At 39.4% G+C, this 19,579-nt stretch overlaps 1 protein-coding gene across 3 annotated transcripts in view; it reads left to right on the forward strand.

Annotated features, from left to right (window-relative positions):
- LOC149312363 (cadherin EGF LAG seven-pass G-type receptor 1-like) overlaps positions 1-19,579 on the forward strand; it is a 187,744-nt gene that overhangs the window by 110,859 nt on the left and 57,306 nt on the right. For all 3 annotated transcript variants that reach the window (XM_089524468.1, XM_089524469.1, XM_089524470.1), the window contains exons 6-8: positions 13,441-13,598; positions 15,089-15,252; positions 16,051-16,176. In XM_089524468.1, the coding sequence (XP_089380594.1) occupies positions 13,441-13,598; positions 15,089-15,252; positions 16,051-16,176 (448 nt within the window). The remainder of the gene's footprint in view (positions 1-13,440; positions 13,599-15,088; positions 15,253-16,050; positions 16,177-19,579) is intronic.

The raw sequence follows: 19,579 nt of genomic DNA on the forward strand, positions 1-19,579 counted from the left end.
ATAGGAACTAAAATCAGTAATACCCAGTTGATATAATTTCATTGACACTTTTGAAAAGCAGCTGGGAGATGCATTAAATAAATAAAATATCAATACTGTAAGTAAAATGAATGGAAACTAAGAATGCTTTAATCTGGTGCTGATTAGCACCAGTAATCTCTCTGTGAAGACGGCATTACAGAATCAGGACACCAATTCAAAAAGTCCCTCTCCCTTTACACTACATAATATACGTCCCTTGCAAAAAACATTCAGGAAAGAATCTAAAGCTGCTGCCATACCACAAAATTAATGCAATTTGACACTGTGTTAACTGTCATAGCTCTATCCTATGAAATCATGGGGTTTGTAGTTTATTGTGGCACCAGACCTCTCAGACAAAGAAGGCTAAATATTTCACAAAACTACATATCCCAGAATTCCATAGAATGGAGCCATGGTGGTTAAAACAGTGTCAGACTGCACTAATACTGCAATGTGGATGCAGACTAAGCTGAACAACTTTGGACATAGGCAGGATAATATAAAGAGAGTTCCTATGATATTTGATCACTCTACAGAAGAAAAAAGAATAAAATAAGGGACACTTTTGGAAAACCTCCCTCCACAACATGTTATAGGAAGCACTGTCTGAGAGTTTTCCCCCCTTTCATAATATCAAGCCTGGTTTTATAAATCCCCTCATCAAAATATTGAAATCCTGCTTGCACAAGTGCACACCAACCACCTTTAGAGCTTATTCCTGTGTTAAATCCCAACAGGCCAAGCTAATGGTAAGATTTCACTTCTTTGTGATGGCTAACATGTGCATTAAAGAATACTGGTGTTAGTAACAATCCACTTTGTTATTTTCTAGAGCAGTTGGAAGTAGTAATCGATCTGTCAGTTGTTCTGTCTGCACATTTTAAAAACAAATGAAAGTCTTCATTAGACCCTCACTTGCCAAATTGGTGTTGATTTTTAAAAAAAATAAATAAATCTAAATCTTTCCCTAGCCACGATCACCAGGAGGCATGGGGAACAATGTTGACATGTGAGGGGGAGCAAGCTATTTTAGGCACAGAGGAGTGACTGATGTGTTGACAACTGTCCCTCCTTCCTTTGACCACAGGATTCTAGATTGCATAGATGCAATTATTTTCTTTCCTGACTAATTCCTTTTTATCCATTACACTGTTGTTTTTTACTTCTGTCAAGTTGATTTCTTACACCTTATGGTGACCCAGGAATGGGAGACCTCCAAGTCACCCTATCTTCAACTGTCCTGCTCAGTCCTTGCAGATTCATGGCTGAAGCTTCCTTGATTGAATCTATCCAGCTGAAACGTGGTCATCCTTTTTCCCTTCTACCTTCAGTCTTGCCAAGCAATTATTGTCTTTTCTAGCAAGTCATGTCTTCTCATTATACGTCAAAAGTACAGTTTAGTCATCTTGGCTTGTAGTCTGTGGTAATTGTGTCAAAATACATAATGGAACAAGAATATAGCTTTTGTGAGGCAAAGGGAAAGTAAATGGGCAGCATGTTTGGGATTAAAGTACTCAGGTTCTAAGATCAATAGTTGCTTTGTGAGTTAGGCTGAGGACTCACAGTTAAAATTCACATAGGTTAAAATTGTGTTTTGCATCACTAGTCAATAGGAGAAGAGGAATACAATGCACCAGATGGATAGATTCAGAGAAGCCACAGCCATGGATTTGCAGTAGCTGAACAGGTTGAGGACATGGTGACTTGGAGGTCTCTCATTCATAGGGCTGCCATAGGTTGAAGTCAAGTTAAAGGCAGTTAGTAGCAGCACCACAACAACACTAGTCTGAGGCAACAGGAGGGAACAGAAGAAAAGATAAGGGAACCCAAAGGCAAGATGATTCAAAGAAGATGCATGGGCTGGGAAAGAGGAACCAAAGAATTAGTTAGGTGAAGAAGATAGAAGATTGGATGGCAGAGACAAGGAAATGAGGCAGGAAGGGGCAGTAAAAGAGGAGATGGTTCTAATGGAGGTCCATTTTTCTCTGTGTCTGTGGAGGATGGAAGATGGGACAAAAGGCAGGGTGACTAAACAAGAAGCAATTAGGCTGAAAAGTACAGATGCAGAGGAAAGAGTGCAAAGTGATATCAAATGTTGAAGAAAAGAGGCAAGGGGGAGAAATAAGATCCTACAGAAACCTCACTTAAAACCAATAGAAAAAAAAAAGCATGGGAAGAGAAGTCTGGGAAATTGAGGTGGGTGGACATGGGCCAATAAGTCAGAGGACCGCCAGGCATGCCATTCCTGTCACAATTGCCATATCTTTAGAAAATACATCAAAAGGAGGGGAGCAGTTTGCCAGGTTTTTTTTCTGAATTATGATAGCTTTTAGGTAACTTGGCAACAAAGAACATTAATAGGTGGTATATGTGAATTTCACATTGATTTGAATAAGCCATCCAGTTCTTCAGCTGTAGACCTGTAGATTTGGAATGTTCTTACATCTTATAGTTTTCTATCACTTCTATTTGAAAATGCTTTTTTTCCCCAATAGTGATGGTCATTTTTATATAATCTGTTTAATGGAAGAAAGGGTTTAACGTGGCACACTGCTCAAGCTAGCAGTCATTTAGCTGGCACCTGAGGAATTCACTGAAAGGACTTTGAAGTGCACCCTTATCTACACTTAATCATTGTAAGCTTCAGTAACTCAGAAGGTCTTTAAAGAATTTCACATCTGTCTGTGGAGGAGGAAGAAGAAAAAGAAACAGTGGAAAATAATGCTTTATTATGAGTATGATGATGACTTTTTTATTTTTTTACTTGCACAAACAGTGTGCCAGCAAACCATGGCTGGATGTGAAAAAGATGCCCCTTGCAAACATTTAATGACTCAAGTGGGAGTGGGGGGGGGGGGGGGTTACACATGTCTGCAGGCAGGACAGAATTGGCCCTGGCAATGCAGGGAGTTCAGTGGGCAGTGTGCCCAGGCATCCATATCACATGACTAAGTTGGTTTTCAGCCACGATGAAATAACTTTTTCCCCTTTCCTTACCCAGAGCTGAAATCTGATCATGGATAGAACAATGATGTCTCCCTTTCCTCATCTGACATCTATAGCGTGCACTTATTCTGACATTTTCAGATCTGGAACAGTTCTGTCCCGGTAAAAGGACAGTAAACCAGAAACATGTTCAGTCATGTAAATTGGGTCCACATCCTTATGGATTCTAATGGAGTAGTTCTAGCTAGGCTTTGTATCTGTCTGCCTTTCTGAGGTTTGAGTTCTGTGCATTCTTACTTGTACTAAACCCCACTGAACACCAAGGGGACATATTTGTGAGGAAACCAGTTTTAACTTTTTTCTTGGAGAACAACAATAGAAAAGAGCCGGTAGGTGAGACTGTATGACCACCAGGCATTTGTGTGCAAGCAAAATTACAAGTTATTTACCATTATGTAGTTGCAGTGCTTTCTTTGAGCTAGCTTCATTGCTAGAATTACTTAGGAAATCAAGCCCTACGTTTTCTTAGGAAAAGGAAAGGAGGAGGTGCTTCTTTAGATTTGTGAAGATTTGGGGTTTATTTAGTGGGAAAGTGCTGTTATTGGTGTGCATTCTTTCCAGCCCCAAACCAGCATGTACAAAACCCAGTGTTTCTGGTGGGCATGGAGTGGGAGGGAAGTGAACAAGACATATCAAAGGAAGAAATTACTTATTTGTCTGTATTATTTAAAGGATTTCTGTATTGCCTCCCAGTCCACAAGAAATTCTGATTTGTACTCAGTTTTTACTTTTTACTTTTGGGTATTAGCAGAAATGTGTCCTGTTTGAAAATATGTGTTCAACTCAGTTCACTATTCTTTTTGCACCCTTCTTAAAGGTGAGGTAAGATAGCTTGAACAAATCTGAGTTTAATATTACTGGCTTTCCCTCAGTGCCTCTCAGTTTCCAGTTGCCTAATTGGCTTTTTAAATCCGTGTCTTACAAGCGCACATTTCAAGGTTGTCTCACATTCAGTGCCTTCTTCCCCTTAGGTTGAAAATGTCACGCCTTTTCCTAAAGTTCCTGTGCCTTTATTTACTATTTCCAGTTCATTTAATTTTCACCCAAATTTGACTCTGATTGCTGTGTTCAGTCAAGAATGTGCCCATAGCAAAGCATTTAGTGAGATTTTTTTACCACTGAGCCAGCCAAGTATATTGCCTGAGAATTTGAAGGTGTTCTTTCCTTTCATACATTAACAGGGCTCAGACCAGTAGCTTAATGAAAGAGTTTTCTGAGTCTGGCAATCTGCCTAATGAGACTGAACATGTTTGAACTGAAAATGCACCCTTGGCTTCCAGTATAATTCCTGCATATTCAAAACTAGTTTGTTCCTTTTTCTATTAATCGTTGCAAGAAGTAGAAGGGGGAAAAACCTGGAACATGATCCTTTTACATCACAAATACTACTGGTAATATTCTTTTTTCCTCTTACTGCATAACTGTGGAAAGAAAACACTCATTTAGCTTTTTAAAAATCAGTAGGAAACAGGTTTTCTGTAACCTTTGACCACTTGGAACAGCAAGTGCATGGTCCTGTACTGATTAACTACTGGGGGGAAAATTGGCATGGCATACAAAAATGTGAAAAATTGGTATGACAATTTTAAAAAAACATATTTTTTTCTTAGATATGCTTGCATTTATTTTGGTGTTTGTTCAAAAAAATTTTTTAGAGCATTGCTTAATTTTGGTAAAATGAAAGGCCTGTTTCAGATCTAACACAGATAGTCTGTTGTTATGAGCATGAACTACCAATAGGACTCAGGCTGGTCCACTTCCCTATTCCCTTTGCATTCAATGAGAAGAAAATTAAAGCTTCTGTTTCATATTTTTTCTACATTTAAGTTTCCCCACACAAGGCTGAGCCTTTTTCTGTCTCACCTGAACTGGACCAAAGGCTGTAATCCTGGATGCTGACTGCCTAACCTCTAATGAAGTCACTGGGAAATAAGTAGCCTTATTGTGTGCAGGATTGCAGCCAAAATGGATAACTTCATTTTTCACAAGCTGTGTTTATGTCTGAGTCTCTGAGCTCAGCATATATGTGTGCCTGTAGCAAATTAGTAAAATATTTTTAATATGCCATCTCCCCAGAAGGCTAAACTGGCTTGTGCCAGATGCAGTCACATTTGTTTTGTCTCATTTTCAAGGGTATTCATTTGTACGGTCAAAAATATTTGTTCTTATATACCTTCTGGTGTAAACTTTGTGCTCAAAAAGAATGGGGGAAGAAGGATAGAGAACAGAGCTGATTATGAAGAGCATTCTGATGAAACTTGTCTGCTTGAGTGTTTCACTGAATCCCATTAGAATTCCTGAGCATTTTATAGCAGCTAGACTACAATCAATGGCTATGTTATTTTATTTTTTTTGTTGACAAAATTTCATGCCCTCTCCCTTTTGTTTAAATTAAAATATAGTTGTTGAGCATGGAGTCTGATCCAGCAGAGATTAGGTAGGGCAGAGATTGTTTATCATTAATGTACTTAATTTAGTATGTCTCCAGTCCAGCTCTAATCAGAGTCAACTAATACGGCCTTGTCTACAGTGGCCGTATGTCCAGGGCCAGGCAGAAGTAATCTCCTGACCTGGACCGAGATTGGCTACAATGGTGCCTGCATGCACTGGGCTGCACCCGGTATGACAGAACCAAGCAGTCTTTCTGCTGAGCTCCTGCAGCTATGGAAGCAGTGGCTCCAGCTCTGGGAATATGCCATCATCCTCTTTCTCTATGCTGTTCAATGTGGGAAAGAGGATGGTGCAGCACCTGGTGTGTGGACAGCGATCCAGCCTGATATGAGCCCAATTTACCTGTTCACATGCCACAAAACCTCACACTAAGCCCAGGGTTTCAGGGAAACACTGAAGCTTTCTGCAGCTTTGCCAACTCTGGGGCAAAGTTTGGTTAATAGGAAGACATACAGTATTTCATCAGAAGTTTCCATACACCATATGTTCAAGCATCACTGGCATTGGGGTGGGAATGGTGTTTTAACCCTGTTCAGACAAGCCCTAACTGTACATATAAATGGCGGTTCTGGATACGGAAGCACATTCTCATATACATCCAAATACATCCAGCTATTTTAGTGGGCTCATAAGAGGTTTGCTGTATCAGTGACCTATTCTCATTGGGATCTACACTGGCTATTGCAACTAGAAAGGACATTCCACTTATAGGACCTTGGCACCAGCTATGATGATGATGATGATGATGATGATGATGATGATGATGATGATGATTTCTAATAGAATTGACACTTGATTCACATGTATATTCTAATTGCTATTGGCAGTACAGTCACATAGTATTGAATACATTCAGCAGCCAAACTGTATCTGCATCTCCTTCTCCATCTCCTTACCCTTTATTACAGTCATCATGAAAATGGTTGTGTAACCTTCTGTGAGGCCGTGCAGGGGTGGATTTGAAATGTGGAAATGCCCCATGTGGAAAATGGAGGTCAGCGTGGAAAACAGATACACGTGTTACTGAAAGTTTTCTAAATGGAGAGTAGAAAACTTTCCACCATTTCTGTTACTACTCAGCGTGGAAAACAGAAGAAATATGAATTTGATGGATGTCAATTTAACATGCTTGACTTACTTAAAGCAGATATTTTATTCAATCAAATATCCACTTAACTATTTGTGAAAGATACAGATGGCATTGTAAACACCATAGATGAGATGTGGAGATTAAAGGATAATGCAATTTATGTAGTGGGTATGTCACTCAGATTTTAAAAACACACATTTGCAGAATGCTTGCAATTTAAGATTAATATCTGTGCCTATCAGAGCATACTTATGGTATGCTTTTTCTCTTTGAATAAAGCCAGAACTCTGGCATGTGATAATCCTTTGTTTTCATACTCAGAGCTTGTTCACATATTAAAGTTTTGAGTGTAAGTAATTTTGTCCTGTGTTTGTGACCCCTCGCAGTGATGGTGAACCTTTTAGAGGCCAAGTGCCCAAACTACAACCCAAAATCCACTTATTTATTGCAAAGTGCCATGTCCCTCTGGCTTTCCAGTAACAAACTCTGTGCTGGGGCGACGGCACATGTGCCCACAGAGAGGGCTCTGAGTGCCACCTGCATGGCAGCCACACTATTTGTGTTGTTGTGTGAACCTTCATGGTGAGGTGCAAAATGCTGATCCAGGCAAAGTTGTCAATTTGACATTGGCAAGCGCCTATCCCTCTTAGCTCATGACAGAAGTCACCTCAAATTAAAATGTACTGTAAAAGTACTAAGAATGGCAAGATTCAGTCCCAGGCTGTTTGAGAGATAGTAGAACAGGCAACTAGCAGATGGGCATACAGTCTGATAGTACAAAGGGATAGCCCTTTGGCTTCCTTTTGTGACAAGACATTGTACAGCAGACAGTGATCTGGATTGTTTCTCCAGGATCTTAATGAGGATCTTTGTATTAAGACCAGGAGGATTCTGGATTGTGCTCTGTTAGTAATCCTCTGATCAATGACCCTAGTAGTATGATAGGTAGGGAATCGCTGTAAGACCCACAAGGCTCCTTTGGCACTTGACAGATAACCGATGATGACTTTGGGTCAAACAGACCTGTTTTGCAGCCTTGTTGACTTCTACATCCACCCTCCCTGAAAATCCTTCATGGAGATAATGAGAGAAAATGTGACAACTCAGTGGTGGTTTGAATAACAATCTATCCATGTTACATTCCATGCCCTTATGAGAGTAAATAAAATATCACTGCAGATGTTTGCTTTTAGATGGAGAGATAGTCTTAAAAAGTAAGTGTGTGCATTTGGGATTCTTGCATTGCTCTCCTTATGTGAGACTGTCAGAGCTAGAAGAAACAAAAACAGAAAAGTAGACTCGTCAGATACGTAGTGTGGTGTATCAACTAGCCTATCAAACCTAGTAACCAGTGACACTTGAGCTGAAATCTCTACTAAGTCTTAACGATCACTGGGTTGACAAGGGGCATTTCATGTTTCCTCAATCTGTCCTATGGTACATGGTTGCTGCAAGGATAAAATGGCTGAGAGAGAAGTGCCATATATTCTACCTTAAATTTCTTAGAGGAAGGGTGGGATACAAATGAAATGCATGGAAAAAAATAATTGGACAACAGGAGAGCTTAGTATGAGGCCCAAAGTAGCAGCTGAATTACCTTGACAGACATTTATTGGAAGCTGGCCTTGAATGCCTTTTCTAGATATTGCCCAGGGGCTACCACTTATGGAATGAAATAAATATAAAGTGAAATTGAAAAATCTTTTTAGTAATTAAGTCTTTTGTTAGTCCCACTTACTTCTTTCTTCTTTTAAATCCACAGTATGTGGCCTTTGAAAACTGAATCACAATCCACTTTCATCTGAGAAATGTATAAGGAAAAAGAGTAAGAAGTACATTTTCAGCACCACAAGCAGAGACTTTGTTAAATAGCTTCTATTAACTATAATGGGTACTTGTAAGGTAAATCTGGCTGCACAACAGTGAAGGTTTGCTCCTGAATGCAAAGTGATTGCATAATTTCCAGCTAATGAAAGATGGCTTTCAGGTAACATGGGGCTTAATTGGGTAAGCCTGAGAGAGGTACACATTTTTGCAAAAGAATTTGAAAGCCATCAGATACAATTGGGGGGGGGGGTTGTTTAAAATTAGAGTTGAAATTGCTCCCCCACCCTGAGCCATGTCACACAACCATCTAAGTTTTCTTGCTCTCAAAGCAGCCTTAGTCCCAAGGCCAGCTTCTAGCTCTATATTTTATACTCAGTTTGCCGGTATTCAAGTACAAAATATGTACATTTTGAAATCTGTGTGCTCTCCTGGTTTAAAATAGGGAGAAATGGAGATTGTATTACTTTACTGATGCTATTTTCATTAATTTAAAAAGAAAAGTGCATTTCAAAGCATGCAAAAGTGCATTTCAAAGGAAAATAATATATATTGCCCTCTGGAGTATGTAACCAAAAACAAATGGTAGTAGCATCAGAAGCCTCTTTCAGTGTATTCATTGAGGGCGGGAGCGGAATCAGATGACAAAAACAAAAGACAGTGTAATGTGTTACCTTGTGTGCTCTGCAGAAACATGTATGAAATCACACACATTCTGAGATGCAAATAAAGGATCTTTGAACTCTGTCAGCAGCATGTCCTGACAGTTCATTCTCATCACTGACTCACTCAGACAGAGCTATTTCTCACGTTCTCAGGGTTTGTTTGTTTGTTTTTAATTGAACACGCATACAGTCAATATGTAAACAATAATTACATTGTGGAATAGCACATGGCCCTGTAATTGAGAATCAGGCAGTTCATAAATGAGAAATAGTCCAGGGTATACCAAGCAAATAAAACCAGTAACTCAATAAATAAATAAAATAAAATTTCATGAATAAGTATTTGCTAAAAGCCTGGGAGGCTATGAGGAATTCAGCACCAAGTTGCAGTTGTAGGGCTTGCAAAGGTATATGTTGACTATATTTTGCTTCAAACGTGTTGTAACAGTCAGGGCTAAGCAAAGTGAGAGTGCTAAGGCCTCTGCAAGAGAAAGAGATGAAGAAAGAGGCTTAAAGAAGGGGTTCAGAAGGTGAGAGAAAGAGAAAGAGAAAGCAGTCTGTTGCAGAAGTGCAGAGGCTAATTCTCACATTGGGCCACAATGGCATGTAGGGGTGGGTAGGTGGGAAGAAAGCAGAATGATAACAAAGTTGGCTTCTAATAGAGGCGTATGCATATATTTCAGGCTAGGCATCTTATGCATCTTGTCCAGGTTCCTTTTGTCTTCCAGGAATCAGTATTTTGAATCAGGGTTGGCATTATGGCAGGTGACAACTTAGAGCTGTACTTCATAGAGTTTTTGTAGCTGCGTTGGCAGCAGGAGTGGAAAGGGAAAAATTGTAGCCTACTGCTCTTAAAGAAGACGGGAAAGTGTCAACAGGCAGATGCCTAGCAGAGATATGCAGCTGGGTGTATGGATCAGAGAGGTGTCAAAAAGAAGGGGCTCTTAAAACCCAAATGCTCCCAATACCTGATGAGTTTAAAAAATTAATGTCTAGTGGCAACTAACATGGACTTGCCTGATTGTGGCTTGATTGAGTCTATCCATATGAAAGATGGTCTTTCTCTTTCACAGTTACCTTACCAAAATTAACATTTTCTCTAGTGCATTATGTCTTCTCATGAGATTGCCAAAGTATGATAATCTTGGTTTAGTCATATTGGCTTCTGGGGATTTGTTGTAGAAGCCTTTTTTTTTTCTTTTTTGCAGTCCATGGTATCCTCAGAACACTTCCCCAGCCCCACATTTCAAATGAGTTCATTTTCTTCCTCTCAGTTTTCTTCACTGTCTAGTTTTCACAACCATACATAGAAATTGTAAATATGGCATGGACACTCCTAACTGTGCTATGGTAGTAAAGATGCTGTGGTAATGAATAAAAAATAATTTTAAATGTCAGGTAAACAACCAATTGTAGTATTCACAGGAAAATATTAAAGAGGGAACAGCAATTACCTCACATTTTTAGTGCTATATTCCAGTTAACATTGCTTGTAGAATCTGGAAAATAAGAGCTGAGACCTAGGAACAGATGTGGATGTGAACTTGTTCCTGGCCTGTGGAATTTCAGATTGCAGGTGATTGAATTTTCCACTCCCACCCTTCTCTCCATCCTACCACCATCACAAGCATAGTTGATGGAGACACAAGAGAGGACCTTTTTTGTGGCTTCCCTAGACTCTGGAACTCCCTGCCCAGGGAGGCCAGAATGGCCCCTTCCTTGTTATCCTTCTGCTGGCAGGCTAAGACCTACTTGTGTGAAGCTGAAAGCTTTCATGGCCGGCATCCATAGTTTTTTGTGGATTTTTCGGGCTATGTGGCCATGTTCTAGAAGGGTTTCTTCCTGATGTTTCGCCAGCATCTGTGGCTGGCATCTTCTAGATGCCAGCCACAGATGCTGGCGAAACATCAGGAAGAAAGCCTTCTAGAACATGGCCACATAGCCCGAAAAATCCACAAAAAACTAAGACCTACTTGTTTAGACAGGCTTTTAAAACAGAAAGTTTTTAAGGCATGGGATGGGGTGTTGTTATATTGTTTTAATGTATTTTAAGCATTTTAATCTTTTTAAAGTACAGTGCACCCACATCATACATGGGCATGCCATATGCGGCTTCCAGCATATGCTGGAAGCCACGTCGGAAAGACTTCCCCTGTGCCCTGGAAGAAGCAATGGGGTGTGCCGGGCACATGCCGTGTGAACAAGCCCCATTACTTCTAATGGGGCTTGACCTTATGCATTTTTTCCCTTACGCAGCGGGTTCCAGAATGGATCACTCCCGTAAGGGAAGGGTCAATTGTACTTGATTTTAGCGTTGAATTCATTTTAATTACTGTAGTAATTTATTTCTATTTTAATATACTATTTTTGTATGTTTCTAACTGTGTGGTGTTTTTTAATGTTATAAGCCACCCTGAGTCCCACCCTTGGAAGAAGGGTGGGGTATAAATAATAAATATCCTCTGTGTGGATATGGGAGAGGAGAATTATTTTTTCCCTGACATTTAGTTTCTACATGCAATTGGTTTTACTGTTGAAGAACATTCACATTTGAGATTCTTTCAGGAAGTGGTACCACACAGAGACAGATTGATCTCTTCATCTATTGTTTATGGGGACTAGACTTTAGTGTTCCCTGACAAATGTCATGCCCTTTATATACAGAGCTGCCAGACTGTGTGATCACAGTAAACACAGTTAGGAGGAAATGGAAAATACACTCCACTCTCTGGGTCCAGTACCAGGAAACAGCTTTCCAAAAACTTCTCAAAATGCAGTGTCAGATAAATAACACAGTGCCTTAAACCCTAAATTTGATGGTTTATTCAAATGTCAATATCATATCATGTTTGGGGGATTAAAATAGTTAGATTAAATAAAAATAAATTAGATACCAAGAAACTGAGCAGTATTTATTTTCTTACTTTATGTGCATTAATTAGTACTGAAGAATTATATTGTTTCAGATTAATATTAGCTAGTACATATTCGTTTGAATAACTAATTTTTAGTAGCAGCATAATAAGGCAGGATTTTTACATGCCACCTTTATGAATAGCCATTGCTGCTGCCACCAGAGGCACATCACTATTGAACTTATTTTAGTTTTACAGAAAACAAGGAGAATTATGCTCCTGAAGTTTCCAGGAAGCACAATTACCCTATTTTTAAAAAGGACACATCTTTATTTTAAACCAAAAAGACCTCTTTCTAAGACTCGAAGTGTATTTCCAGTCCCCTTGCCTGTCAGATATTGGCACTGCATGACACCGGAGGGAAAGAAAAGTGCAGCCTGTGGCAGGTTCTGGTGTGGGGACGAGATACCCAAGTTGCTCATCCCATTTTGCTGATCAAGAACTTGGATGCATATGAGTTTAATTGTTATTAATTGTTTGTTTTGAATATTATGTTCCAAGTACAACATGATATATCCTGTATATGTTCATGCATAAGTCTAGAAATATTAGTCAAAAATTTGACCCCACAAAACCTGAGTCAGTTTATCCATGGGTTAAGTACTGTAAGCTGACTCTTATAAAAATAAAAAGGAACCCTCTCCTGGTGAAAGAGTGTAATCTGTTGTGGAAGCACTGACCGCACCCCCATCCATCCATTTTTTAGTGGGAGCACAAACATGTATGTGTGCTAGAACTTGGTACGTTCTTTGGCATTATTTCCCTTTGTTTCATCCTTTAGATCCTTTGTTACATGCCCCTAAATTTTACCCTTGACTTATCCATGGGTCATATCAAAATCCATAATTTTGTCCCCCAAACCTGCCTTCAACTTATACATGAGGTCAACTTATAGTCGTATACGGTATGCTTCTGTTTCTATTATATGCCAGAAACTCATTAGGCTTCCTTTTGAGTAAAGAAATCTGGGATTGAAGAGCTAGACATTTACATCATGTTTCCTTTCTTTTGACCCATCCCTTGTTGAAGCCAGCACTGGCTTCACTAGTTCTATCTGTAGCATTCTGAGAACATTATCAGAGAATTCAGGATGCTACTCCCTCCAGTTCTGGCTTTCGATTTGGGATGTTGCCAATCATCAGTTAAACAATAGTTTGAGTTTATTTAGAAAGTGTCTTTTTCTTCTCCCAAATTGTCAGATCCAAGTGTTAGCTGTGACAGGGCTCTAAATTATAATAATTGAATGTATGGTGATTTATAATTTAATTTTATTAAAAATCAGATTTTAAATTGTTCATACATGGCTTTTGACTGGAATCATTTTGGAAAATACAAGCCTATCTGCATACACTGGTCAGTTTATTTCTTCTATAAATATTTTGGGAAATGTTTGATTAATTGATTGTTTCTTCACAAAATATAGCTAGATTTGCTAAGAATTTTTGTTTTGTTTTGTTTTTGGAAGCCTAACATAGGAAGATTGGGTATACCTCATGGACCTTCAGGGGAGAAGGTGGCAGTGGTAACGGTGGATGACTGTGATACAGCAGTGGCTGTGCGTTTTGGAAGCTTCATTGGAAACTACTCGTGTGCTGCTCAGGGAACACAGACTGGCTCAAAAAAGTAAGATCTATCTTTAAAATGGTTTTGAATTGCTTACATTAGGTTCAGTGATGAAACATGTATCCTTAGAAGCCCCTTCCTCTTCTTTTAGGTTAGTCATTGGCCTTGTCTGCACTGCCCAGGCTATTTTGAGGACAACCCAGAGTATTTTGGCCCCACAGATATCCTGACCTGCCCCCATTCCTATGCCTCCACAGCTGTCTACACAAGTGTCCCACTGAGCCTCTCAGTGCATCCACTGCCAGCCATTTACTTCTGAGGTTATAATAAGGCACCCATTGATGGTCACATGGCTGGACACCTCTTTCTGACCTCAGAATAAGTTATCTGTGGCAGCAGTGAATGTGCCAGGTGGCTTAGTGGGACAGCCATGCAGACAGTCACCATGACTCAGGAAGCCCTGTATTAAAGCTGTTATATCCCTGTTCTGGTGCAGAATATGTCAGACATTGTCCAGGCTGCTCACACCAGAACCAGGGTTTGGGATATGTGTCCTCCAAACAGGACAACGCCAGAATAGGGGAAGGAATGGGTCTTTTGGCCTGTGCAAACAAGGCCATTGTCAAATTTAAACTCAATTTTAGGTGTAATAGTAGTATTAGACAAGGATTTGCTTTTATGCATCCAACTCAGAATTGTTGAACTCAGTGAAGCTTTCTTTTGGACATGCAAATTTGGGGCTGAAGAATGCTATAATCATTTAGATATATCATTCCGTAAAACTACACCTCCTTGTGGCCAGATGACTATTGTTGTTGCTTCTTACCTTTAAAAAGCCACCACAGGGTGTGAAAAAACAGAATTAAAAAGAAAATAACAAACAGCACCAATCCTTCAGGCTTAAAAGTACTGAACAGGTACATGAAAAAAAGGAAAATTTAGGGAGTGAGATGATGACATTGAAGAACAATTACATTTAAAATACTTTCATCAATTGAAAAAACATTGGAATATTTAAATAGCTTTAAGTTAAAAGTACATTTAAAACTCATGTCTATATTTGTAAACAAAATAAATTAAAATTACAGTATGCAGTGTTAGAAATGAGACCCAGCATGGTGTAGTGGTTTGAGTGTTGGACTATAACTCTACAGACCAAAGTTTGAATCCCTCCTTAGCCATGGAAACCCACTGGGTGATATTGGACAAGTCACAGCCTCTGAACAAAACTTACAAAGACAACCCCTTCACCTTTGGTTCATCATAAATCAGAAACACAAGGCATGCAACAACAACATTAAGATATGATAAAGTTGGAAATGTTTTTATGATTCAGGGTCAAAATGTTCATTGGTAAATTTCTAAGAAAAAGAGTATAATTGAAAGTGTATGAGGATATAAAAATACAGCTTGTAACATTATTATTTGGTTTGATATATTTTGATAATTCTGTGTTTAGTGGGAGATAAGGAACTTAACTTCTTTGTACCATTTTCACTTCATTTGGTCAGTCTTAGAGACGAGTGATGCCTGATTTCTGATCTCTTTAGGTCTTTGGATCTCACTGGCCCTTTGCTTCTTGGGGGAGTTCCAAACTTGCCTGAAGATTTTCCAGTGCATAACAGACAGTTTGTTGGCTGCATGAGGAACCTTTCCATCGATAGCAAGCCAATCGACATGGCCAGCTACATAGCCAACAATGGCACTCTGGCAGGTATAAACCCTTTGTTTCAGGGTGGGAAGCAGAGTAATCCATATTTTTGCTTCATTGATGACTATGCAAACTAAGGCATTTATTTCCACAGGAAAGTAGAAAACTGAAAGTGAGATTTGTGACACAAATGCTTTTTTCACTTATAAACTGAATGTGCTTTATGTTTTTCCCCCCATATTTGCTAACAGCATTGGTGCACGTGGAATATGATTCTCTATATATAGTTGGTGTGACTTCTTCCAAGAAAACATTCTTCATGGGCTTCATTCATTTTTAGTGGGAGCCCTGCACAATCCCCTGACCAAAGCACACAGTTCCTTGTTTTCACACTTATAATAATTGTGTTTTGCTGACTGCACTATGTGTCTATGTGCCATTCAAGGCTCCTGCTTTGAAGAGAAATTTGCTATCCTGGATATCATATTCTGCAGCATTTACATTGCATATGTGCCTTAATGCCAAGTTATAACAGTTCAAACAATCCCTTTAAGTGCATGCAAAGACTTGTGTGTGCACACACCAAAGAGCTTTTCATTGCAGTTTCTTGTTTTTAAATGGCTCCTCTGAATTTCAAAGCTGGATTGTCTCTGTCTGCTACTGTTAAGAGTGTGTAAAAGGAGAAATCTCAATATCATGATAGAGTTGACTTCTCAACCCCTCTGCACTGGAATTGCATCGCATTGCTTTGTTCAGAAGTAGAGTTTTGACCCTTCAGAAGACTAACTGTGAAATAACCCACAGCTTTTTCCTAGCATAGATAAGTGCATAAGGAGCAAACTGTTTCTTTTGGAATTCTAGGCTGCTTGGCTCAGAAGAATTACTGTACCACTAACTGGTGTCAGAATGGAGGCAGATGTGTGAACAAATGGAATACATATTCTTGTGAGTGTCCCCTGCAGTATGGTGGGAAAAACTGTGAACAAGGTAAGCAATTGATCCCTTTCCCAGTCGGTTTGTAAAACATCCCATAATGTGGGAGACCAGGGTTTGATTCCCAACTTGGCCATGAAACCCATTGAGTGACCTTGGGCAAGCCACATACATTTAGCCTCACAGAAAGGCAATAGCAAATCTCCTCTGACCAGAACTTGCCATGAAACCCCCATGATAGGGTCGCCTTAGGTTCTCCATAAATCAAAAATGACTTGAAGGCACAGAACAACAACAACAACAAACACTATAAGACTCATCTAATGCTGGCTTAGACTGCATCAAAGCTGCAGAATTAATGCCGTTTGACACTGTTTTAACTGCCATGGCTCAATGCTATGGAATTCTGGAATTTGTAGTTTTGTGAGGTATTTAGCCTTCTGTGTCAGAGAGTTCTGGTGCCACAACAAACTACAGATTCCAGGATTCCATAGGATGGAGCAGTGGCAAACAGTGTCGTACTACACTAATTCTGCAGTATGGCAGCAGCCTCACCTAGGAGCCCCTATATTTTTGATAGCACCTAGCACACTTTAATACATACATAGGTCCTTCAAGCTCCAATTCAACTGAAGGGAGAATTGAGGTCAGTTTTCACCCCATATCCCCCCCCCCCCAGGGCTACCCAAGTTTTGGTTTAGTATTAACTTTATCACCTCTAGTTTTGGTTAAGCTTTAATTTTTGGCCAGTTCTTGTCTATTTTTAAAAGTCTTGCAGGGCAAATGCAGACACATTGTTCTCCTTTGGTACATTCTTCTGATAATTTGGGTGATTAAGGAGCTATTTTTGCTCATTTTTTTTAAAAAAGATAATTTTCTGGGAGGTCAAGGGCTTTGGCAGTATCCTGGGTCGGCAAAATAAGGGTTGGAGGGCTGCATGATGCACATAGTCCACACTTTGGCCACTCTGCTGTAGTCTCTAGGTTACTGTGGGCATAAAATACATATAGTAAATTCTTCTGTTGCTTGTTGTTTTGTGCCTGCCAGTGCAAGATTTCTGACTTGTGGTGACCCTAAGGGAAACCTATAACAAGATTTTCTTGGCAAGATTTGTTCAAAAGAAGTTTGCCTTTGCCATCCTCTGAAGCTGAGAGTGTGTGACATGCCCAAGGCCACCTAGCAGATTTCCATGGCCAAGCAGGGATTCTTATCCTGCTCTCCAGAGTCATAATAGTTCAGCTCTCAAAACACTACACCATGCTCTTGGTAAAAGCCATTTTCATGTTTTCCAAAAGCTGAAACTTGCTTTAAAATGTGCAAATGAGAACTGTTTTAAAAAGTGCTGGTCATGACCTATAAAGCCGTACATGGCTTAGGCCTAGACTATTTGAAAGGCTGTATCTCCGATATGAACCTGCCAGTGTTTTAAGATTATGTGGCAAAGGCTTTCTCTCAGTCCTGCCACCATCACAGGTTCTCTTGGTGAGGACACAAGAGAGATCCTTTTTGGTGGCTGCTCCCACCCTCTGGAACCCCCTCCCATGGGAGGCCAGGGTGGCCCTTACCTGCTTTCCTTTTTCTGGCAAGCAAAAACATTCTTATTTAAGCATCTTTTAGTGCTTAAGCAGGCAAGATATTTAATACAGATTTATGTTTTATCTGTTTATAACTTTTGTATGATTTTTAATCAGTTTTATAGTGTTTTAATGTGGTGTTTTTAAATTGGTTTAAAACATTTTGTAAACTTTTTAAATTTGTTGTTATGGAAGCCGCTTTGGGTCCTGTCCTGTGGGAAAGGTGACTACATAAATAAATGAGAACCTGGCTAAAACACATGGCCAGAGTGCTATAACCATCCCAGGTGTTATACCTTTGAGAAGGTATGTGTATTTCTTTAAGGAACTTGACATTCTGCTGTTCCTGCCACTTTGACTTCTGGTTGACCTTTGTCATTACTGCTCACAGTTCTCTCTTACCAACATTACTCACTTTCCTTTATGCATATTCTGCCACACAGATATGTTACGGGAAATAAGTAATAAGTGCTTTTAGGTAACCTGAAAATAAAATGTCAGGAATAATAAAATGTGGTTGTTAGAATGAATTTTTGCCAAGAAAGGCAGTTATGCTATAGTGAAGTATAGAATTATGAGTCTGCCTCAATTGAATTTATGGGAATGGACTGCAAATAGGGACTAATAACCTGCTACTTAGTATGAGTAAAATGGGTTCTGACTCAAATCATGATTAGACATTAACAAGCTGTTAAAAGGTATTTCTGAGCTCATTAGTCTTGCAAGGAAAAACCTCATGTTTAATTATTTTTGAAATAATGATAACAAAGTTCTAAATTATTTGTTCCTTAGCTCAAAATGAAAGTGTGGAAAAGAGTCAGTCCTCTAATGGTCATATATTATTTTCTTTATACTAGCATGAATTGACAGCAAGACCGTACATTGGCAATTCTGCATCCTACGCACTTCAACAGAACACAACACTCTTAAAGCCAGAATTTATAACAAAAATTTTCAATCTGTTTCATAGAACCCTGGGCTTCTTTAGAATCTCAGCAGGAGTTGTTGAAGAAACAATCACATTGATGGTGGACAAAATTATCTGAAAGACAGCTTTCCATGTCTGAGTCTTATCAGTTATAAGCATTTCTGCATGTTCCTTCATATTTTAAAATACATATGCTGTAGCGCAAGAATAGAAAACATGCCAGCCATGAGCTCAGACACCATGGAGGCAACACGAAAAGCATCATTTTCATGCTAAAACAGGGCACACAGGCAGAATGCATTTTGTTTAAGAAAAGAACTGCATTCTTGGAATCCTGCAGGAGGGTGTGATTCACCTTTAAAACAAGGTGTGTGCTCCCTATGTGCCTTGCATTAGTATGAAATTGGGTGTTTTTAGCAATCAGAAGTAGGAAGGAATCATCATATGGCTTGAGGAGAGGCAGGAAAGAATTATTATTATTATTATTATTATTATTATTATTATTACCATCAATCTTTGTTGGCTAGAATATGCGTGTAGACTGTGGTGTAGTCAAAACTGGTCTCTGGTCTGCAGACCTGGCAGCAGCTGCCCATCCTTTCTCCACTCTGCACTTTCGCCACTCTGACTTAGAAAGTTATGATAATAACTATTATGAATATTATATGTACTAGTAGCAAACTCACTTCTCTGAGTGCCAGCCCTTATGGAGTCAGAACATCACAATCACCACATTCACAAGAAAGAGATACTTTGAAGGTTCAGGGAGAACTCCAATGCTCCAAACAAATTAGTCAAAAATAGTGCTAAATGGTGCTAAAATATGCTAATATGTCTAGTAAAGATTGAGGATACAGAGTGGGCACTGAAAGGTAACTGGGTGGGTGGTGAGGGCAAACACTCAATTGCGAGGGAAGTGAAATAGAGTCTCCTAAAAAGCACACTACAACATTTT

This window comes from Sceloporus occidentalis, unplaced genomic scaffold, assembly GCF_023333645.1.
Source record: "Sceloporus occidentalis isolate IW3139 unplaced genomic scaffold, rSceOcc1.0.p SCAF_5, whole genome shotgun sequence".
Classification (NCBI taxonomy): Eukaryota; Metazoa; Chordata; class Lepidosauria; order Squamata; family Phrynosomatidae; genus Sceloporus; species Sceloporus occidentalis.